The sequence below is a fragment of the Oncorhynchus kisutch genome, linkage group LG5, assembly GCF_002021735.2.
Source record: "Oncorhynchus kisutch isolate 150728-3 linkage group LG5, Okis_V2, whole genome shotgun sequence".
NCBI lineage: Eukaryota > Metazoa > Chordata > Actinopteri > Salmoniformes > Salmonidae > Oncorhynchus > Oncorhynchus kisutch.
Genome location: NC_034178.2, coordinates 3,466,614 through 3,487,411, shown reverse-complemented (window position 1 = coordinate 3,487,411; position 20,798 = coordinate 3,466,614). Strand labels below are relative to the sequence as shown.

The following is a 20,798-nucleotide window of genomic DNA, read 5'->3' as shown; positions in this document are numbered from 1 at the left end:
TTGTAGGTGACCAAATACTTGTTTTCCACCATAATTTGCAAAAAATTCAATAAAAATCCTACAATGTGATTTTCTGGAATTTATTTCTCTCATTTTGTATGTCATAGTTGACGTGTACCTATGATGAAAATTACAGGCCTCTCTCATCTTTTTAAGTGGGAGAACTTGCACAATTGGTGGCTGACTAAATACTTTTTTTGCCCCACTGTATGTAGCCACGTAGTATCTGTTAGAAGACCACTTACAGCTGTAACAATAACACACAATTAACGTAGCACTGCAACCGCAAAACCGTAAAGAAAATCTACTAGTGTGTCTCAGGAAACAAATGGGTATTGAACTTCAGATTGTTGACTCAAGACTGCATTTGCCCATTGAGTTAAAGCCTAGGCATTAGCTTTGGGAGCTATGACTAATCTTAATTTTCCAAGCAAGGCGACTAATCACGCAAACTGAACCTGCTCCACTATACATAGAATAAGGGTGGCTGTCTGTGCAGCATGGCAGCGGGCTATATAAGGACAGTAGACAGTTTATCTTATCCACAGCGAGGGCCAGCACCAGACAGAGCTCTTTAACAGAGCCAGCTGAGGGGTCTGGATGAACATAATCAGATGTGCCAAGCTACAGAGGGACAGCCAGACCATGCAGTTATTGGATTGGGTTCTAACAGATTTCAGGTACACTTTTAGTCTGGATTGACTTCATATCAATCATATCATAGTCCTAATCATCTCATAGTCATATCATAGTCATAATCATATCATAGTCAATCATGTCATAATCATATCATAGTCATATCATAGTCATAATCATATCATAGTCAATCATGTCATAATCATATCATAGTCAATCATGTCATAATCATATCATAGTCAATCATGTCATAATCATATCATAATCATGCCATAATCATATCATAGTCAATCATGTCATAATCATATCATAGTCTTAATCATGCCATAATCATATCATAGTCTTAATCATGCCATAATCATGTCATAGTCATAATCATATCATAGTCATAATCATATCATAGTCAATCATGTCATAATCATAACATAGACCTAATCATCTCATAGTCATATCATAGTCATATCATATCATAGTCAATCATGTCAAAGTCATAATCATATCATAATCATGCCATAATCATATCATAGTCATAATCATATCGTAATCATATCATAAAATCCAAATCAGATTGGATTTGATGATACTCATGTCATAGTAATAATCATATCATAGTCATATCATAGTCATATCATATCATAGTCAATCATGTCATAATCATATAATAGTATAATCATATCATAGTCATAGTCATAATCATAGTCATAATAGTATCATATCATAGTCATAATAGTATCATAATCATATCATAGTCATAATAGTATCATAGTCATAACAGTATCATCAGAATCTCTGACTGGGGGGTTCTGGAGACCCGGAACCCCTGTAGATGATGGAAGAGCAGGCAGGCAGGGCTGTGATTTAGAATTTGATGCAGAAGGGTCAGAAAGAGATTAGGCCCAGTACTCATGGGAAGCCAACTGTACCAATGTGCAGTTCCATTGACTGACTGAGTTCCATTTGGCTGTTCAGTCTAAGGAGAAATGTAGGCCAAGCACAGAGGAGGAAGTAGCAGTCCCTCTCCAGACTGAGTGTCTATTGCTTTTTTTTAAAGCCTAAATGAGGCAGAAAATACTGAGGGAGCTCTGATGAGCACTGGTCCCTTTTCTGTGGTTGCCCAGGGTGCTACATCATGTTTGTGAATGTGTTTCACTCGTTCGCCCGCCACTCTCCAGAGGTCTTTACTGTGGAGCCAGAGTCGTTAATGGGCTGTAGGGAGGAGATATGGCCCACTGCTCCAATCTGCACTCATTAAAATGAAGCTGAAACGTTAAGAGAGAACCAGACAGACACAATTTTTTAACAGCACACACCTTAGTGCAGTAAACTAAGCACACCGCATAGTGAGGTGTTGGTGCTTGGATCAAAGCGATACCAAAAGAGATACCATATGATTGCTTATGACCTTATGACCTGACCTGACCTGTCTAGCCGATATGTAAGTGGGTGCTTGAATGTAATAGGTGCTCCTTCTCTGGCCTTTCCTGACCTTAAAAGTTTAAGCTAGTTAAGAACAAGTTCTCATTTACAACTGCGACCTGGCCATGATAAAGCAAAGCAGTGTGACACAGACAACACAGAGTTACACATGGAGTAAACAATAAACAAGCCAATAACACAATAAACAAGTCAAAGACACAGTAGAAAAAAATAAAGTCTATATACAGTGTGTGCAAAAGGCATGAGGAGGTAGGCAATAAATAGGCCATAGGAGCGAATAATTACAATTTAGCAGATTAACACTGGAATGATAAATGAGCAGATGATGATGTGCAAGTAGAGATACTGGTGTGGAAAAGAGCAGAAAAGTAAAGTAAATAAAAACAGTATGGGGATGAGGTAGGTAGAATGGGTGGACTATTTACAGATGGACAATATACAGCTGCAGCGATCGGTTAGCTGCTCAGATAGTTGATGTTTAAAGTTGGTGAGGAAAATAAAAGTGTCCAACTTCAGCGATTTTTTGCAATTCGTTCCACTGGCACTGGCAGCAGAGAACTGGAAGGAAAGGCGGCCAAATGAGGTGTTGGCTTTGGGGATGATCAGTGAGATATACCTGCTGGAACGTGTGCTACGGGTGCGTGTTGTTATCGTGACCAGTGAACTGAGATAAGGCGGAGCTTTACCTAGCATAGACTTATAGAGGACCTGGAGCCAGTGGGTCTGTCGAATATGTAGCGAGGGCCAGCCGACTAGAGCATACAGGTCTCAGTGGTGGGTGGTATAAGGTGATTTGGTAACAAAACGGTTGGCACTGTGATAGACTGCATCCAGTTTGCTGAGTAGAGTATTGGAAGCTATTTTGTAGATGACATCGCCGAAGTCGAGGATCGGTAGGATAGTCAGTTTTACAGGGTATGTTTGGCGGCGTGAGTGAAGGAGGCTTTGTTGCAAAATAGAAAGCCGATTCTAGATTTGATTTTGGATTGGAGATGTTTGATATGAGTCTGGAAGGAGAGTTTACAGTCTAGCCAGACACCTAGGTACTTATAGTTGTCCACATATTCTATTTCGGAACCGTCCAGGGTGGTTATGCTAGTCGGGCGGGTGGGTGCGGGCAGCGAACGGTTGAAAAGCATGCATTTGGTTTTACTAGCGTTTAAGAGCAGTTGGAGACCACGGAAGGAGTGTTGTATGGCATTGAAGATCGTTTGGAGGTTAGTTAGCACAGTGTCCAAGGACTGGCCGGAAGTATATAGAATGGTGTCGTCTGCGTAGAGGTGGATTAGGGAATCGCCCGCAGCAAGAGCAACATCATTGATATATACAGAGAAAAGAGTCGGCCCAAGAATTGGACCCTGTGGTACCCCCATAGAGACTGCCAGAGGTCCGGACAACATGCCCTCCGATTTGACAGACTGAACTCTGTCTGCAAAGTAGTTGGTGAACCAGGCGAGGCAGTCATTAGAAAAACCAAGGCTTTTTTTTCGACAGAGTCGAAAGCCTTGGCCAGGTCGATGAAGACGGCTGCACAGTACGGTCTTTTATTGATGGCGGTTATGATACCGTTTAGTACCTTGAGCGTGGCTGAGGTGCACCCGTGACCGGCTCCGAAACCGGATTGCACAGCGGAGAAGGTACGGTGGGATTTGAAATGGTCAGTGATCTGTTTATTAACTTGGCTTTCGAAGACTTTAGATAGGCAGGGCAGGATGGACATAGGTCTGTAACAGAAGAGGGAGATGACCGCGGCAGCTTTCCAATCTTTAGGGATCTCGGACGATACGAAAGAGAGGTTGAACAGGCTGGTAACAGGGGTTGCAACAATGGTGGCAGATCGTTTTAGAAAGAGAGGATCCAGATTGTCTAGCCCAGCTGATTTGTACGGGTCCAGGTTTTGCAGCTCTTTCAGAACATCTGCTGTCTGGATTTGGGTGAAGGAGTTGCTGGGGAGGCTTGGGTAGCCAGGAGGAAGGCATGGCCAGCCATTGAGAAATGCTTATTGAAATTTAGGATAATCATGGATTTATCAGTGGTAACCGTGTTACCTAGCCTCAGTGCAGTGTGCAGTTGGGAGGAGGTGCTCTTGTTCTCCATGGACTTTACAGTGTCCATGGAGAACACAATGAGCTACACAATGCGAATTTCTGCTTGAAAAAGCTAGCCTTTGCTTTCCTGACTGACTGTGTGTATTGGTTCCTGACAATGAAAATCAGGAAGCGATAGGAACTACCAACGACATGCTATTGATAACAGAAAAGTTTCAGAAAATTCCAACTATGACCTTTAGTGACTATGTAACCACTAGACTACACTATTTAACAATATATTTTTTTTTACTATTGTACTCATTCTAATATTTTTCATGATGATATTTGCAGATGAAGATATGAATGAAACCACATTCCTTCTCTCACAGTGTTGTTTAAACATTCTACCCCTCGATAGGCCTACACCATGAATGGAAATAATCTTGAACAGGGCTGTATTCGGCCAAATCACTATAGAAACCTCAAATTCCACACGGTGGGTTCCACACGGTTGGTTTGTTTCCATGCCTACTGTACATACGAGCCTTAACTACCATAGAACTGAAATGGGGCTGATCTAGAATGGTCATTCTCATTCATTGAATGCAGAGTTCCATGTGGAAGTTTATAATTCAGTATGTTTTTCAGTGCAAGAATGTAGTTGGCTGACATTTTGGTAGGTCTGTGTTAAATCAAGTGGAATTTCTAGCCATGTCTGTTTTACCTATTTCTAGCCTCACTCTTCTCACCCCTCTCATTTTTGGCCTCTTTCCAGACCTGCTAAAGACCTGCCAGAAGCACCCCTGGGAGATAGAACTTCTTTCCGTAAGAATAATGTTTTTTTCACCTTACATTAAAGGATAGTTCACCTCAGTGGTACAAATCTTTCCTATTCATTTGAATCCTGAGACATTTACACAACAGATGCCGTGGGATATGGAGCTCGACTATAGGCCACACTTGAGGCATGACAAACTTTGGCTTTGGAGAATGAACTATCCCTTTAACTGGAAGCCACATAGGCCGTACTATGAGAGTAAGGGAGGTGTGGAGATTACGCAGCGCGGTCAACCCACAGGTTGTCACGCAGCCTGACCAGAGACGGAAGAGAGACATCCCACTCCCAAACTGTTTCTAGTTCATAAACAGTCAATGAACTAAGCAGACCCAGCTGCTATCATATTGGTGTCTATGGGAGAGTCACCAAAAAAATCTATGGTAAAGGCTGAGTAAGACATCTTCATTTATCCACCATCTTTTCCCAGACATGAAGTCCAGTTGGGACTGACAAAACTGGACTGTGCACTGACACCCCAAGCTTGGGGATTGTGAGCTTGTGACAGATTTCTTTCCTAATGGATGGGATGTTGTGTGCACTGTCGTCTCAAGCGTCTTCCACTCCACAGACAGACAGGATGTGAAATGCCTACTTTAGCAAGCTAGGTTCAATTGTAGTGTGCTCAGTCTGAGTGGGGAGTTATCAATGAAAAGTTCTGAACAGTAGGTAGCTTAGCTTCTTATTTCGATAAGTCTGGTTGCAGCTGTCGACAATGTAGCCTGCAGTAAGTAGATCTACATGTTCTTAGTTGACAATGCTGTAGAAGTGGTTGTTCCTTTCACAATTTCTATGGCAGGAACTTGAACTAGCGGTTAATTCTTATTTAAACTAGGCAAGTCAGTAAAGAACAAATTCTTATTTTCAATGACGGACTTGTTCAGGGGCAGAATGACAGATTCTTACCTTGTCAGCTGAGGGATTCGATCTTGGAACCTTCTGATTACTAGTCCAACACTAACCATTAGGCTACCTGCAGTGTGTTTACGTAGGAGGGATGTTCACAGAGAAATCAGGAGTTCTCCTTCTTTTGGACATGCCGTCAGTGGTACTAGGGGTTCACCGCTTGTGGGTGGATAATTTTTTTAAATGTTTAGCTTCATTCCCAAACCTCAAGGGTAGGATATTGGATTGGGCATTCCATAGCTACTTTATTTTAGAACACCCACCCACAGGAGAGCATTGCTACTGTAAGCATTATACAGTGAGTTTGAATGAAATATACATTAAGCCACAATGTTGTCAGCAGGGTTTTATACTCAAGTGCTGCCAGTTGATAAGTCTTGCCTTGTGCTTCTGATAGACGGTTGCGCTGACACAGGCTTGCTAGTGTGTGGAGATAGTGTTTAATGTTGGGCAGTAGATGGATAAAGTGTGATGTGAATGGGTCAAAAGGTGAGATGAAATATAGTCTACATTCTGTACTACAATGACAGTGAACAACTAGCTGGTGTTTGTTGACTGCACACTGAAAGCAGTGGTCATGGTTAAAACAGAGAGAGAGAGTAGAGAGACTCTCCAGGAAGGATAGGAAAAGAAGGACCTGAAGATCTGTTGATGCTGTGTTTATTCTGGAAAGTCTCCAAGTTGCAATGAGGAAACGTGCAAGCACACATGCACAAACCATACACACCAAAGTGGGAGCTGACTGAGTTTATTTATATTACTGTTAAAAACATGTATAAAATTGGTCCTGTTCCAGAAACAAGGCACACAATGTCAAATGTCTTGGTTCATCACCTCGATCTCAGTGTTTTAGTATCACGCATTCCCTATATAAAAACACATCCACATTTTACAGAATTTAAAATTCCGAGCAGCAAGACAACCATGCAAGAACTTGAGCGATGCAAACTGGATGCTTTCTAGTAGTACGTCTCCCTCTCCACCCAACCTAAAACAGAGAAGATGGAAAACAGGATTTAGAGATCAATTACCTCTGGTAAAAACAGGTGGACTAAGGAAGGCTGTAGCATACATAAACAATGATCATGTTAACTATCCGTGTGTAGTTCAGACGATCACTGAGGAAGACAGTCAAGTGACCGACGTCTTTCACATCAACTTAGTCTCTGATAGCATACCGGTTTACTCACATCAAATGCATTTTATAAAGCCATTTTTACATTAGCAGTTGTCAATGGAGTGAACTAGACTCCCAAACGTGTCTGTGTCCACTGTCTTGCACATCTGAAAAATTTGCTGCTGCTTAAAGACTTAGACTTCGCTTGTTTGCCAGATAGTAAGGCTGCATATTTAGGTAGCCTTACTATCCTCCTGAGAACGAGGGAAAATCTTGTGGTTTTGAGAGTACAGCAGATATTACTGTGACTAACTAAAAGGGATTTAGCCTCACCTCCTGGGCTGCGTCGGATGATCAGTTTTCGGATTTCATCATAAATAAAGATGAGGAGAGAGTATGGGAAGGCGCAGAACCACCAGCTGGGTCTAAGAAGAAAACAAAAACAGATCTGAAATTACTCCAGACCAGAATACACCAAGAACAGATCTTAACATTTTAAGCAACACATAGCTAAGCTTAACAGAAGTCCTCCAAGAGTTAAGTATTTTTGGTACTACAAATTATTTTATTAAGAGATGAAGTGTACCTAACTGAAGGGTCTTTACTTACTTGAGTGGGTACATTCTGAGGGCGATGCCCATTCCAGGACAGTAGGACAGGAAGGCGGCCAGGGCGGTCTCCTCAAACAGGCCGAAGATGAGAATCTTGTTCCTGAGGAGGACAGAAGCAGCATTTAAAATCAAGTCATTTCTTTACAACAAAAACTAACAGCCGATGCTCTTCAAAATGGCCACTGAACTCACCTCATTCCTTGTTGGAAGACTGAGTTCCTCCTGGTCTTACAGATGATCAAATCAGCCCACTGTACAACTACAATACTGGCGAAGAATGCTGTGTGGCAGGTGAACTCCACAATCTTTCTCTGTTCATAAGTCTGAGGGAAACAGTCAGCAACAGAGGGAGAAACCGTCAAAACACAGTCAGCTAATCATCTAGAATCAGACCAATCAACAAGGCTTGTGAAAACCACATTGGTGTCTGCATACTCACCCACTGCTGGCCATAGCTATCCTCCAGGTCGTTGCAAAATTTGTTGTCCCAGTCCACACGAATACCTAGCAGTCTGGAGGGTAAGAACCCGTTCTCAGCCAGGATCACAAAGTATGTGAAGAACCCAGCCAAAGCCTGGATCATACCTATGGAGAGATGGGGAGACAGGAGCAGATGGGTGCATTTGTATCAGATTCTATCCATGTCATTCTGTCTGTTGGTTTTTCTATGTCGCATCAATCTCCATTAAAAAAAATGTTTTCAAGTTTGATTGTCACATCACCGGACAGGTGCAGGAGAATGTGTTGTTTTACAGGGTCAGCCATAGTAGTAGGGTGCACCTGGAGCTTATTAGAGTTAACTGCCTTGCTCAAGGCACGGAGCAAAGATTTTTACCCTGTCGGCTCGGGTATTCGAACCAGCGACCTTTCAGTTACTGGGCCAACACTAACCGCTAGGCTACCTGCCGCCCTACAGTGATTCCCAAGGAGTACCACGTTGGTGGGAGAGGTTCGCGAACCATGATATGATGCAACCGCAGTATGTGAATGCTGTCCATATCAGTGTTTCCTCTTAAGGAAAGTCCCACTCACATGGAAACCTCTGGTTTAAACCTATTTTTGGCTACATCACCAAAGTGTGAAACATCCCATAATCACTCAGAGACCCCTTCTCTTATCACCAGGGAGGCTATTTCTGGCGCATACCCCACTTCCAGCTGATCCCAAAACCACCCAGTCAACTTAAGAGTCTAGAATTCAGTTTGAGGTGTATGAGATGTTAATCTTTCATCTAAGAATGAAAATACTTTGTTTTGCGCAAGTCAGGCTTTGTGAAAAGCGTTCTTACCGATTTGACCGTAGGCTATGCTGATAAGTCTTTCATTCACCAGTTTGTCTGTTTTGGAGTTTCTGGGCTGTCTCTTCATGATGTCACTCTCAGCAGCTTCGTAGGCCAGGGAGATGGCGGGGACCTGCAAAGTTGAGGACGATTTCAACAATTAGAATAAAACTGAACAGTTACCAGAGATTTAGAAAATAACAATCTTAAATATACAAATTCCTCACCATATCAGTTCCCAAGTCGATACAGAGGATGGTGACGGTTCCTAAGGGCAGTGGAATGTTGGCGATGATGAAGAAGAGGAAGGGTGTGATTTCTGGAATGTTACTGGTCAGGGTGTAGGCGATGGACTTCTTCAAGTTGTCAAAGATCAGACGGCCTAGGAAAGTGTACATGCATAACATTAGTGAAAATAATGCAGAATAGAAGGAACCCCAAACATTCTAAATCCACTGAAATGCTGCTTCTACCTTCTTCAACACCAGTCACGATGGAGGCAAAGTTGTCATCCAGGAGGATCATGTCTGCAGCCTGCTTGGAGACGTCAGATCCAGAGATACCCATAGCAACACCGATGTCAGCCTTCTTCAGAGCAGGAGAATCGTTCACACCATCACCTGTCACAGCCACAATAGCACCCTGTGGATAAGGAGGAGAGGTGTTTGAGTCTATGGAGAGAGAAGTCTAGAGAGAGAAAACTGGTAAACACATTTTTAATTTGAAAGGGATTTATCTACGCTAAAAGACGCCTCTCGTGAGATAGGCCTAGTGTCTTTAAGTTGAGCTGAATATTACCTGGCGCTGGCAGCCCTCCACGATAATCAGCTTCTGCTGAGGAGAGGTTCTGGCAAACACAATCTCTGTGTGATATTTCAGGATGTCGTCCAACTGTTCAGCGCTCAGGTCCTTGAGGTCACCACCATGGACCACACAGGCCTTGGCATCCCTGTGAAAAATGTACCCTTTATTTTATGGGAAATCCCATTGATATGAAGACATTTCTATAATGTCTATAAGCGCTCATGAGAAGGACCTGACATTCAAGCTTGAATAAAATCTTTGAAAAAGGACTTAAAAAATGAAAAATGTAGAAACTGCAAGGGTTTTACTGTTGTTTCCAATAACGGAACTTTTATTATTTATTTTTTTAATCGCAACATACCTAGGGTCAACTTCATTGACTGGAATGTTCAGACGAGCAGCAATGTCCTCAACAGTCTCGTTTCCTTCAGAAATTATGCCCACACCCTTGGCAATGGCCTTAGCAGTGATGGGATGATCACCAGTGACCATGATAACCTAAGGGAAGAGGAGTGGTCTGATCACAGTGGCTGCTATGTGGATTGACTGAAGAGTAGTGTCAAGTATTACATTGCCATACCTTGATACCAGCACTCCTGCACTTTCCCACAGCATCAGGCACAGCAGCACGGGGAGGGTCAATCATGGACATTAGGCCAACGAAGCACAGATTCTCAGTTGGGAAGTTCACCTCTTCACAATCAAACTGGAAGCCCTCAGCGAACTGGTCATCAGGGAGCTGGAAATGACAGAACCCTAGACAGATACAAAATTGTGAAAATGTGAATTGAAAAAAGGAGCAAAAGCACAATTTTACACCTCACATTGGATCATTTGACAACACAGATGTAATAACAAAAATACAGTAGTATTGGCTAGTGATGACTGAAATAAATGACTATTACCCAGCACTCGCTCTCCCAGACCACCCAGTTCCATGTAGGCGTTCTGGAAAGAGTCCTTCATCTCATCATCCAGAGGCTGTTCTTTGCCCTGGATCAAAATGGTGGAGCAGCGGTCCAGGATCCTTTCAGGGGCTCCCTTCATCACCAGCAGATGCTTGGACTCACCCTCATTCTTGTTTAGGTGAACGGAGAGCTAAGGGATAAAATTATAGGAGCAGCCATTTTGAAAACAGATTACCAGAATAGGCATAACCATATTGATCTCTGTGCCAAAGGGAAGGGTTTTCAAAGAGTTATTGAAAACTTATTTGCCCTTATTTCATGTGGCAGGGTGCCATTGCCCTACCTGGTATTTGTTGGTGGAGTTGAATGGGATTTCAGCAACCTTGGTGTACTGGTCTCTCATGCCTTGCACAGACCCACAGCACAGCTCAATACACTTCAGCAGGGCAGACTCTGAGGCATCACCAGCCACATCTCTCTGTGAGAGGGAAACGAGTAGGCAGATGAAGTGGACGTGGGACGCCGCTGGCGCACACGCTCTTTCACACACTAGCGCTTCCAAGTGGCCCAGGACATTAAAATGCCCTCCATCAATTTAAACAGACTGAATGAAAAGGAAATATTTGTAGATTGAGCCTGGTAGAAGACAAAGACCGTGACAAAGAGAAACTGAAAATAAGGGGTGAAATTAAGTGTGGTAATCACAGCTAGTCCAAGGTGAGATGATTAATGAAGGAAGAGGTTATATTCCAGGGGATTGCAAGGGCTGAGGCAATATGAGGCATTCGGGTGACAGGGGAGGGAATTACATAAGGTGAAAGACAACCCTGTTGAGCCTTTTCAGAGGAATTACATGCTGAACTCCTGTCGATAGCTCCATGTGTATACGGTTGTCAATTCACTCTGGGGAAATGAGACACTTACTTTAAGGATAGGAATACCGCTCTGTTCTGCCAGGAAGACGGCACGGTTACACAGGCCAGCGACTCTAGCCAGGGCAGCCCAGGTGGCAGAGCTCCTGTCGAAGGAGGTACCGCTCTGGTTCTCTGTGGTGTCAGCCTCATGGATCTGGTTGTCGAACCACATGTGAGCAACGGTCATTCTGTTCTGAGTCAGGGTTCCGGTCTTGTCAGAGCAAATGGTGGAAGTGGAGCCCAAGGTCTCAACAGCTTCGAGATTCTTCACCAGGCAGTTCTTCTTGGCCATACGCTTGGCAGTCAGAGTTAAACACACCTACGGAGACAGCCAAAAGTCACTCACCATGTCTGTCGAACAAAATTGGCAATGTACTGGTTTTTGGAGCCATATCTGAAGTGTTTGGGGGGGGGGGGGGGGGGGGGGAGCACTCCCGAAAGACCGTACTCACAGTTACAGTGGCCAGGAGACCCTCAGGCACGTTAGCGACAATGATTCCGATGAGGAAGATGACAGCTTCCAGCCAAGAGTATCCGAGGATGAGTGACAGGACAAAGAAAGACATGCCCAGAAAGACGGCCACACCGGTGATGATGTGGATGAAGTGCTCAATTTCAATGGAGATTGGGGTACGTCCGACTTCCAGGCCAGAGGCGAGGGTAGCAATACGACCCATAACAGTGCGGTCACCAGTGTTGATGACAATACCTCTGGCAGTTCCTGCAGGAAATAACGTGCAGATTTCATTTAACAATCATGCCATCATATTGACTACTGTTTAACAGCACAGTTGACAGTGATTCAACCTCAGAAATGGTGGACATACTTTATACAGCAACAGGACTTCATCGAAGCTAGCCCAGTCATGGTTTGTTTTCTTTTATTTATTTGCCAGGGACCATGTACAACACACCCGTGTACCAGATTTAGCTAGATTCCTAATGTTTAATCTGTGGTCCCTGGGCAGAATTTATTTATTTGGTTTGTTTCTCATCTGAGCAACTCTGCTCTGTTAAAGTACCTTCAACACAGTTGGTAGAAAAGAAGGCAATGTTCCTTGTCTCCAGGGGGTTGTCATTGGAGTAGTCCGGAGTACGGGTCTGGGGCTCAGATTCACCAGTGAGGGAGGAGTTGTCCACCTAAGTGGGGAGGGAATTAGATTAATACAATAATGAATGGCACGGGCATGGGCGGGATGTGACGTATTTGGAGCAAGGGGATGATAAAGTACCCACTTTGCAACCGCTGGCAGAGATGATTCGCAAATCGGCGGGAATCCTATCTCCACCTTTCACCTCCACCAGATCTCCAACCACCACTTGTTGAGCGTTGATGTTCATCTTCTCACCGTCACGGACAACCAGGGCTTGCTACAAGGTAGAGAACACAACCAGATTCATCTTTAAATGTAACAATAAGGGGGGGAAAAACACCTTCAAAAGAAGTGTTTCTAAAACAGCCAGTACCTGTGGGACCAGGTTCTTAAAGGAGTCCATGATCTTTGAGCTCTTGGCCTCTTGGTAGTAGGAGAAACAGCCAGTAACAATGACAACAGCAGAGAGTACGACACCCAGGTACAACTGTGTGGGACAAAGATGCAGAACGTGTTAGAATTAAGTTAACTCCCCCGCACAAACACCAGTACAAAAGAATTACAAAACCCAAGCATCATCTGCTTTCAATTCCATCACAATGTCAATAAAATCAACATTCTTCATCTTGGAATCTTACGTTATCATTGGCCGGCTCATCCTCCATGGCTGCCTGGATTCCGTAGGCCAGGAAGCAGAGGAGAGCGCCAGTCCACAGCAGCATGGAGAACCCGCCAAACATCTGCTTGCAGAACTTCACCCACTCAGGGGTAGTGGGAGGAGGGGTCAGGGAATTGGGGCCATCACGGGCAAGGTTCTCAGCAGCCTTAGCACTGGATAACCCCTGAGGAAATACAAAATTGGTTGTGTTGTTACTTTACATGTCGAGACCTCAAATTAAGATGCTGTAGGAGGATACTTAATTTTAAAAGAATGGGTGCTTCCCTCCCACCCAACCTTATAAGGTTGTACCATTATCGACCCTTGCTTTTTAAAATCAAGTATATTGCTATATTCGGGCATATCTAGGTACCCCACCCTTCCCCCCCATTCTTGAGATTCTCTTTCACGGCACGTGATAAGGAGAGAGGAAGCAAATTGTCAACACAATAATATCTCTCTCGAGGTCTGTCAGTGGCAGAGACACTGCAGGGCCAAGTCATAACTCTAATTTCACATAAGGCAGAGAACAGAGAAACAAGTCAATGGGGCTCTGGAGAGAGTCGAGGTGCTGACAGTTGCCAGGCAACCCGCTGTAAACAATGAAAACAGTGCCATCTCCTCTGCTGGGATTGAGTGCATCCTAAATCTGGGCTGAGGTGCTATGAGCCTGCTGCTTGTGAATTATTCAAAAGGACCACTCGGCTGCGCTGCTAGGTTTGGAGGCGGTAATCTACTATTCCCCTTGATCTCCAAATCATGATCACGAGACCATTTGCATGGATGTAAAAGAGGGATAAATCATCTCTCGTATTGCCTCCTCCAATTGCCTTGGATATTTGTCACATCCAAGTCAATGATAACCCCCTTCTTCCACGGTTTAATAATTGGAAGAGATCCCAAGAGTCCGAAACCCATAACTTGAGCAGAACTTTGAAGTCCATCACTTGACTTAATTTTTCTATTCAATAATTGAAACTATTCGAATTGAGGAGAAACTAACTGAATTGCCCTCCAGCTGTGGTCGATAAGTAACTAGTTTGTTAACAGAAAACAGTGCAGGGGAGATGAATGAATTGCCAACTAAAAATTAAAATGAGTGAAGCTCCAGACTTACCCTACTAAGGTCGGTGCCGTATTTGCGGTTGAGCTCGTCCAGGGTCAGTTTATGGTCATCCTATGGGACAGAGATTAGGAACATGTCACTGACAATCGTATTGCACTGCACTTCCGCACCATCGAGATAAACATACAGTACATTACATGCAGCGCCAAGCTTGACACCAAGTCAGTGACATCAACACACGAGTGACCAAGACTTGTGATTTAAAGATCAACTTCCCAGGTCCTGAAAGAGAATGAAAGTGAGAGAAGCCGACTCACCAGATCAACTTCCTTTTTCAACTCATCCATGTCCCTCTCCTTCTTCATGGCCTTGGCATTCTTCTTCTTGCCTCCCTGCTCAGAGGTCGCCGCCAGCTCATACTGTTCCCGTCCTTCCTACAGAGAGGGCAAAAAAAGATAGTTAGGAGCGATAAGAAAAATATATATACAAACACATAATAGAATAGGTAGAAAGAGGCCCTTTAGAGCTCTGCCTGAAGAAAAAAAAAATGGTCACCCAAATCAAGCCCCTGATACAGAATCTGCTTATAGTATAGTTTCCCATAGCATTTCCAAGGCATTAATAAAACCCAAGTCTGGGGGCCCAACTCTTGAAAAGGTCATTCATTGAGTCAATTAGAGAAGCACTCATTTGAACAAAGGATAAAAATGCTCATTTTCAGTTACAAATGACTTACCAGAAGTCACCCAACAACTTGTGGGTTATTGATGTAGCATTGTTCTACTGAGCGTAAGCCCAGTTATCATTTACAAAACAAACGTGACCTGGACAGGTATGGTGCAACAAGTACAAAGATAGTTGTGGCTGTCCCTTTTGGACTATCACCCAAGTAGGCTTTCACCTTTCAGAGTCTACGACCTGTGCTAGATAGCACAATTACTTTCACTACTCAGCAGAAGAAACTCAGATGTTTGAAAATGGCATCTGTCTGAAGTTCATGAGGAATGCTTAATGAACAATCATGTCACAGACCGTCACTTTGCACAACTGCGTCAATAAGGAGAGCTGTGGGAGGGGTGGGGCTGAGGGTCATTTCAACATACTCCACTGCAATCCAGGAATGTCAGACTATTAGGCCTTGAGGTCTTGAGTACACACAGAACGTTCTTCCTCTGGAGTCATCTCATCGTGAAAGTCTAAAATAACCCTGGCACCTCACCTTCTGCAAACACATTGTTCATTCACTCTTCCCTTTCTCCATTATCAAATCAGTCACTTTTGGGAAGAGGACAAAGACCTGTTGAAGAATGCACGTCAGCTAGACGGCTGAAAGGGGGAGGGTGTTGGGACACTGCGGTAACAGGATAACGCACAGTACCAGATAAACATCAGTAAGGCAGTTAGCGATCATAAATTATTCAGGTTCTACTGGTGTTCAGAAGTGTTTTGGCTGTGGGGGAAAGAGCTCTACATGCTTCTCTTGATTTGACACTATGAGGTTACACAAAAGCTGCTTGACTCGAAGCAAGACAGTTCCTGGTTCAGAATGTGATCCAAGTCACAGGGGCTTGACTGATAATTAAACTTTGTTGTTTGGTTACAACTGAAACCAACATTAGGGGTCCTACCAGTTTTTTTTGTTGCTGTTGGAACAGTAAAGGGTAGAGGTGGAACGACAAGTCCTGCTGGAGTCTTCCGGGCCCTCAAGGAATCTGTTGTCGCTGTCCCCTGTGGTCTTTTTATTAGTTGACAGGCACACAGACTTGCCCTTCTTGAAAATGCACCCCCCCCCCCCTACTAATACTATTTAGAAATATCCCTTTTACTTTCCCAATAGTGTACACATCCGTTATTACCACAATGAAGCAAGGAAGGGAGGAGGATGCTGTTTTGGAAGTATTACTCAGCTGTCTCTCAAATGAAACAGGAAGCTACTGCACTGAAAACAGGAAAAAAAGTATGGATGTCAGCAATTGTGTGGAATCTCTCACAAGACCAATCATGCAAAAACAACAGTTGTCCCACTACAAGTCTGAGAACAATGAGGCTTTGTACCTCTATAGAGAACCATGTAAAAACAAGAATAAAAATGGGGCAGAGAAAGAGATCTTTAGAGTGACTTTATTTTGGACAAACTGTACAGTCATGGAATTTATTCAGACCCTCTTAGCAAAACACTTAAGATACCAGGCTTACCGCATTCTTATATGGGATTACTGTAATGGTTTGATCTGGGAGTGGGAGCAACACCACTGTGGTAAACATGGCTTGGGTCTGCATACCATTTCTCCCATAGTTCAGAGTAGTATATTCAACTGCGTAATCGTGGTTCTCATGAACGTTGCATATGAGAGTGAGTGTAATTAGTCAGGGACAGAAAGAGAAACTACTGTGTGTGAAAGAGAGTGCAAGAACATAGGGTGGGTGGAGAAGGGGGTGAAGCCGGCAAGACATCTCTTTCCAAGAGGACAGAAAGTTTGAAAGAACAACTGTCCTCATAAAAACAACAGCGATAGACAGAACAGAGACTCAGTGAGATGAGGGGCCTCTCACTTTTACGCTAAAACAACACCACCGCCAGATCAACAAAAGTTCATAAGAGACGGTCGAGCGGGTGCATATTTTACAGCCAGGGTCGAATTCCTGTGAACACCATTCCTGGTTCTGTACATGTGCCAAATACAAAAGCTGCTCACTCAAGCATATTGGCTCCTCCTCGCCCTGGGACTTTGCCCCGTTGCTACAGGCAACATAACCACACCTCTCAGATATCTGAATGGACTGAGTCACGTGTTACTCTCCTCCCCCTTTTCTCTCCCTCTCTTCAGTTCAGAAAAAAGTTCATTTATTCACAAGAAACGCATTTAAAACTCCCACCACGTCCACTGGAAGAGTCAGTTTTTCCACAGAACAAAAGATGGTGAATGCCTGTGTTTCTCCTTAAGACCCCAGGAACCACAGTTAAAAGCAGAATACGAATCAATGGGATGCAACTTCCTTTATTGCGCTAGTCTGAAATGTAGGTTAGAACAGAATGCACGTGGCTATTGCGAAATGCCGATTGTGAATAGGCCTATGGGACAAACGTTTTTTTTTACAGTTCCCTCTGCAGTTGGAACAAATCGAAATTACAGTGGAGGAAACAGAAGGTGTAATAATGTGTGGAACTCTCCATAATGTTTAGGCAGCTAAGCCAAACGAGCAGAGGGAGATCGAGCAGGAGAGAGAAAGGGGCAGTGGGTGTGAGATGTGTTCTCTGTCACAGAGATGGGGTGGCGTGTGACAAAAGGGATGCCTAATACATAGTGACTCTCGAGCGGAAAGAATGTGAAATCCTCAGGAGAGCAAAAAAATGTTTTAAAGAGCGCTAGAGAGTAGGTCTCTTGGTTCCACAGTGGACCCCCGGGGGGAAATAATGGTCAGCTGAGGCCACAACCTGATAGTAGCTCAGAGATGGAACACTGGAGAGAAATACAATTATTCCCAAATTACTTCACCATATAAAAAGGCCTTGTTTTGGACATATTCTAGGCCTCATTTGTTTACAGTGGAGATTTTCCACAAGCCACTTTCCATCACACTCAGTGGTGGAATCTTTAAAACAATGACCCCCCTTGATGAAAGATGGCGAGAAAAGAAGTGGAATAACGAAGAAAGAATGCACCCTAATAACATTACAGGAAAACAGCCTTGTTTTCAGATCACAGTTTATTTTGAGAGATGGAAACAATAGCCATAGTATTCCATTTCAGGAAGGAACTTTTGGGCGTTTCAATTTGTTGACAGTGAGCAGTTGTATACTATCATACCTCTTGAGTTTCCATTTCATTACATAAAAACTGAATTTTTCCTCCATCTGCCATTCAACCAGTTCAGAAAAATTCTGCTAGCTCCCTCTGAACAGGAGCCTATGAACAATTATGACAATGCAGCAACTGGTGCCTCATCTTCAGAGCGGTCTCATATACCTCACCACTCTAACCAACCCTTTGCTCCCGCCAGCCCGATGTCACCCTCATTCTCTCCCTGTACCTCTCACTCCCCCCTCTCTCATCCCTCTCTGCAGTCTCCTGGAAATCATTAGTCCAGCTGTCCAAGCATCTGTGCCTATTGCGCGTGTACTGGACCGGAGCGCGGAGAAGAGGACAGAAGGGCTGGGGGCAGAGCAGTGTTCACCACAATACAGGGAAAGAATCCAAAACATGGAGGTTTACTGCTCTGCATTCACATCATACAACCAATCTGTCTCTCTAATCACCCCTCTCTTACTGTAGCTGTGAATGCATTTTATCACTGTGCCCGTGTGATCCGTTGCCCAGCAGGGAGTGGCGAGCCTTTTATATGATGCTATTAACCTCCCCGATATCCCACCAGTCTGCCATACAGTACCCAAATACAGGAGTCACAGGTAGGTAGCTGTATATATAAAACATCAAATAAAAAAATCACCCCAATAATTCATACATTTTCCATCACCATAAAATTGCAGGTAGTTATTTAGACAGGTGTGATGACAAAAACCCCATTGACTAAAGATTGCCCATAAAAATAAAAATTAATTAATTCTACAAGTCTAGAACAATATGCCTCGATATGAGATGAATATACAACAAATCTAGTGTATTGAACAGCATTGAAGCAACTAGGAGATTATTTGTCTTGGACAGATTTGTATCAAATTTAATAAAAACGATTGTTTTTTGGAAAAGCGATTACTTTCATTAATACATGAGGGGGCTGTAGTTGATGTAGGTCTTCCCAAAGACACATTGTAGGCCTATCTGAACATTCGCAGAATGTGGGCTACACAAGAAATGTCATACATAACCATATACCAAATCCATATACAACAATTAAGCCTTATGTGGAATACATGTATTTTTTAAAGAGATTTTGCAGGTGCTCAAATGTTATCAAGGAACAGTTCTGTATTTTCCCCAGAGTCAGATGACCTCGTGGACACCATTGTTGGGTCTCTGCGTCCAGTATTACGAAGGTTATTAAAGGTATTTTCGCGAGCCAATGCTAACTAGTGTTAGCGTGTTCCCATATACTTCAAGTCATTGCGCTAACGCTAGTTAGCAATTTCCTTCAAACTGAACGCAGACATAAAAATGGTATCCACGAGTTCGTCTAACTCTGGGGAAGTAGATAAGGGCATCCTGCTCAAATCCAGAACTATCATTTTAAGCAACCAACGTGCATACCAACGTGCATTATTCCAAATTAGGCCATCTACATAAAAACTACTTCCAACGAGCATGACAAAAACAAATAAACACCGACGACTTTGGCGCATGGTTGATATTGTGAATGGGGTGGACTAGGGTTATTATTCAATTTATGAAGAACAGACTTTCGCAACAGCCTACAGTCGCAACTACATTTAACCAATTGATTACGAATTTGAATATTACCTATATTTCTCAATGGGGAACAAAATTCAGTCAAGCGGGTTACAAGTCACCATGAAAGACTCATTGAAACAAAGACCATCACTTATATTCAGAAGTGGGCTACAGGCTCTGTATGGCCGTGTATCTCAAAGTAACACAAGTCACAATATAGCATGTCTGCCTCCACTTCCCGCAACTCGAATTTAAACAGACCACGCTACATTTGTAGCCACCTTTCCGGCACTTTACTTGGATGAAAATAAACATTGTATCAATCTTCAAACTTGTCTTACACCGCCAATTCGATCATCGTAGCGCTTAAAAGCTTTTCTCATTGGCGACTAGATCCAAGCTAACCAACCTGTGGATCTTCAGTATCAATGTAAAAACAACACATTTTTAACCCTAATTGACACTCGATCAAGACACGTTAATGAAAGCAACTTTTGTTCAGCGTACAAAATGCGGAAGTCACTTTCCCATCGCAGGCATTTTGAAAGAAAAATGCGGCCATCTACGTACATGTGATCATTTGAAAACAACTTCGACCGTATTATCTTTTTTTTAATTGATACCACTTTGACAAGTAGCCTACCATTAAGAATCGCGTAAATTAGGCTACAGTAGCATTTCATGGAGGAGCTGGAATGTGAAGATGGAAAGAAAAAGCGCACTTACTCCACGTCCCATGTTTGCAGTTTTGTGGAGGAAAAATAAACTTATTGAACAATCAAATCCCAATTTACTTAAAAACGAATTGAAAAATGTATTGCCCCTGGATGTGCCCTTATCCACACGTGTCACTCCTCCCGGACACGCATCCAAGCTCCCCGTTTCATTAAAAGGTCCAATACTTATATACAGTGTTTCTTTCGATCGTGACGTCTGCACTTTTTGCCATGGTAACATAGAATGGAGGGGCGGAGTCCCCATTATTGAATGTTTTACGATTATCGGCCTTCATAAAGTAGATTGAATCCAATGGACTTTTAGTCTCTGTAACTTCAAATATTTATGAAGGAAAGTCACTTGGTCTCTTCTGTGCAGCCTTATTCATATTAGGATGATATCTCTCACCACTCATATTCATAATGGATACTAACCCAT

At 43.2% G+C, this 20,798-nt stretch overlaps 1 protein-coding gene across 3 annotated transcripts; it reads right to left on the bottom strand.

Annotated features, from left to right (window-relative positions):
• Positions 1–6,488: 6,488 nt before the first annotated feature.
• LOC109880653 (sodium/potassium-transporting ATPase subunit alpha-1) lies at positions 6,489–20,585 on the bottom strand. 3 transcript variants are annotated; one of them, XM_031824095.1, is made up of 22 exons: positions 20,370–20,585; positions 14,613–14,729; positions 14,347–14,406; positions 13,210–13,413; positions 12,945–13,058; positions 12,714–12,848; positions 12,500–12,617; positions 11,930–12,198; positions 11,488–11,796; positions 10,907–11,041; positions 10,561–10,753; positions 10,236–10,411; positions 10,017–10,153; positions 9,650–9,800; positions 9,325–9,493; positions 9,079–9,233; positions 8,861–8,984; positions 8,012–8,157; positions 7,765–7,895; positions 7,571–7,672; positions 7,295–7,386; positions 6,489–6,832 (listed from the first exon to the last, which is right to left on the bottom strand). In XM_031824095.1, the coding sequence occupies exons 1-22, from the start codon at positions 20,379–20,381 to the stop codon at positions 6,804–6,806; spliced, it is 3,078 nt and encodes a 1,025-aa protein (XP_031679955.1). In that variant the 5' UTR covers positions 20,382–20,585; the 3' UTR covers positions 6,489–6,803. The 3 variants fall into 3 exon arrangements, with proteins under 3 accessions (XP_031679955.1, XP_031679954.1, XP_031679956.1); XM_031824094.1 differs by lacking the exon at positions 6,489–6,832 and adding an exon at positions 7,180–7,200 and having other exon boundaries at positions 7,242–7,386; XM_031824096.1 differs by lacking the exons at positions 6,489–6,832; positions 20,370–20,585 and adding exons at positions 7,180–7,200; positions 20,287–20,304 and having other exon boundaries at positions 7,242–7,386.
• Between the last annotated feature and the right edge of the window lie 213 nt (positions 20,586–20,798).

Bases quoted from the DNA above. Each gene is read 5' to 3' on its own strand.
- LOC109880653 (XM_031824094.1), bottom strand. The intron at 11,042-11,487 runs GTAAGTGTCTCA...TCCCTCTCACAG, and splicing joins GCGGTATTCCTATCCTTAAA to AGAGATGTGGCTGGTGATGC. The intron at 8,985-9,078 runs GTGAGGAATTTG...TCAACTTTGCAG, and splicing joins TCGACTTGGGAACTGATATG to GTCCCCGCCATCTCCCTGGC.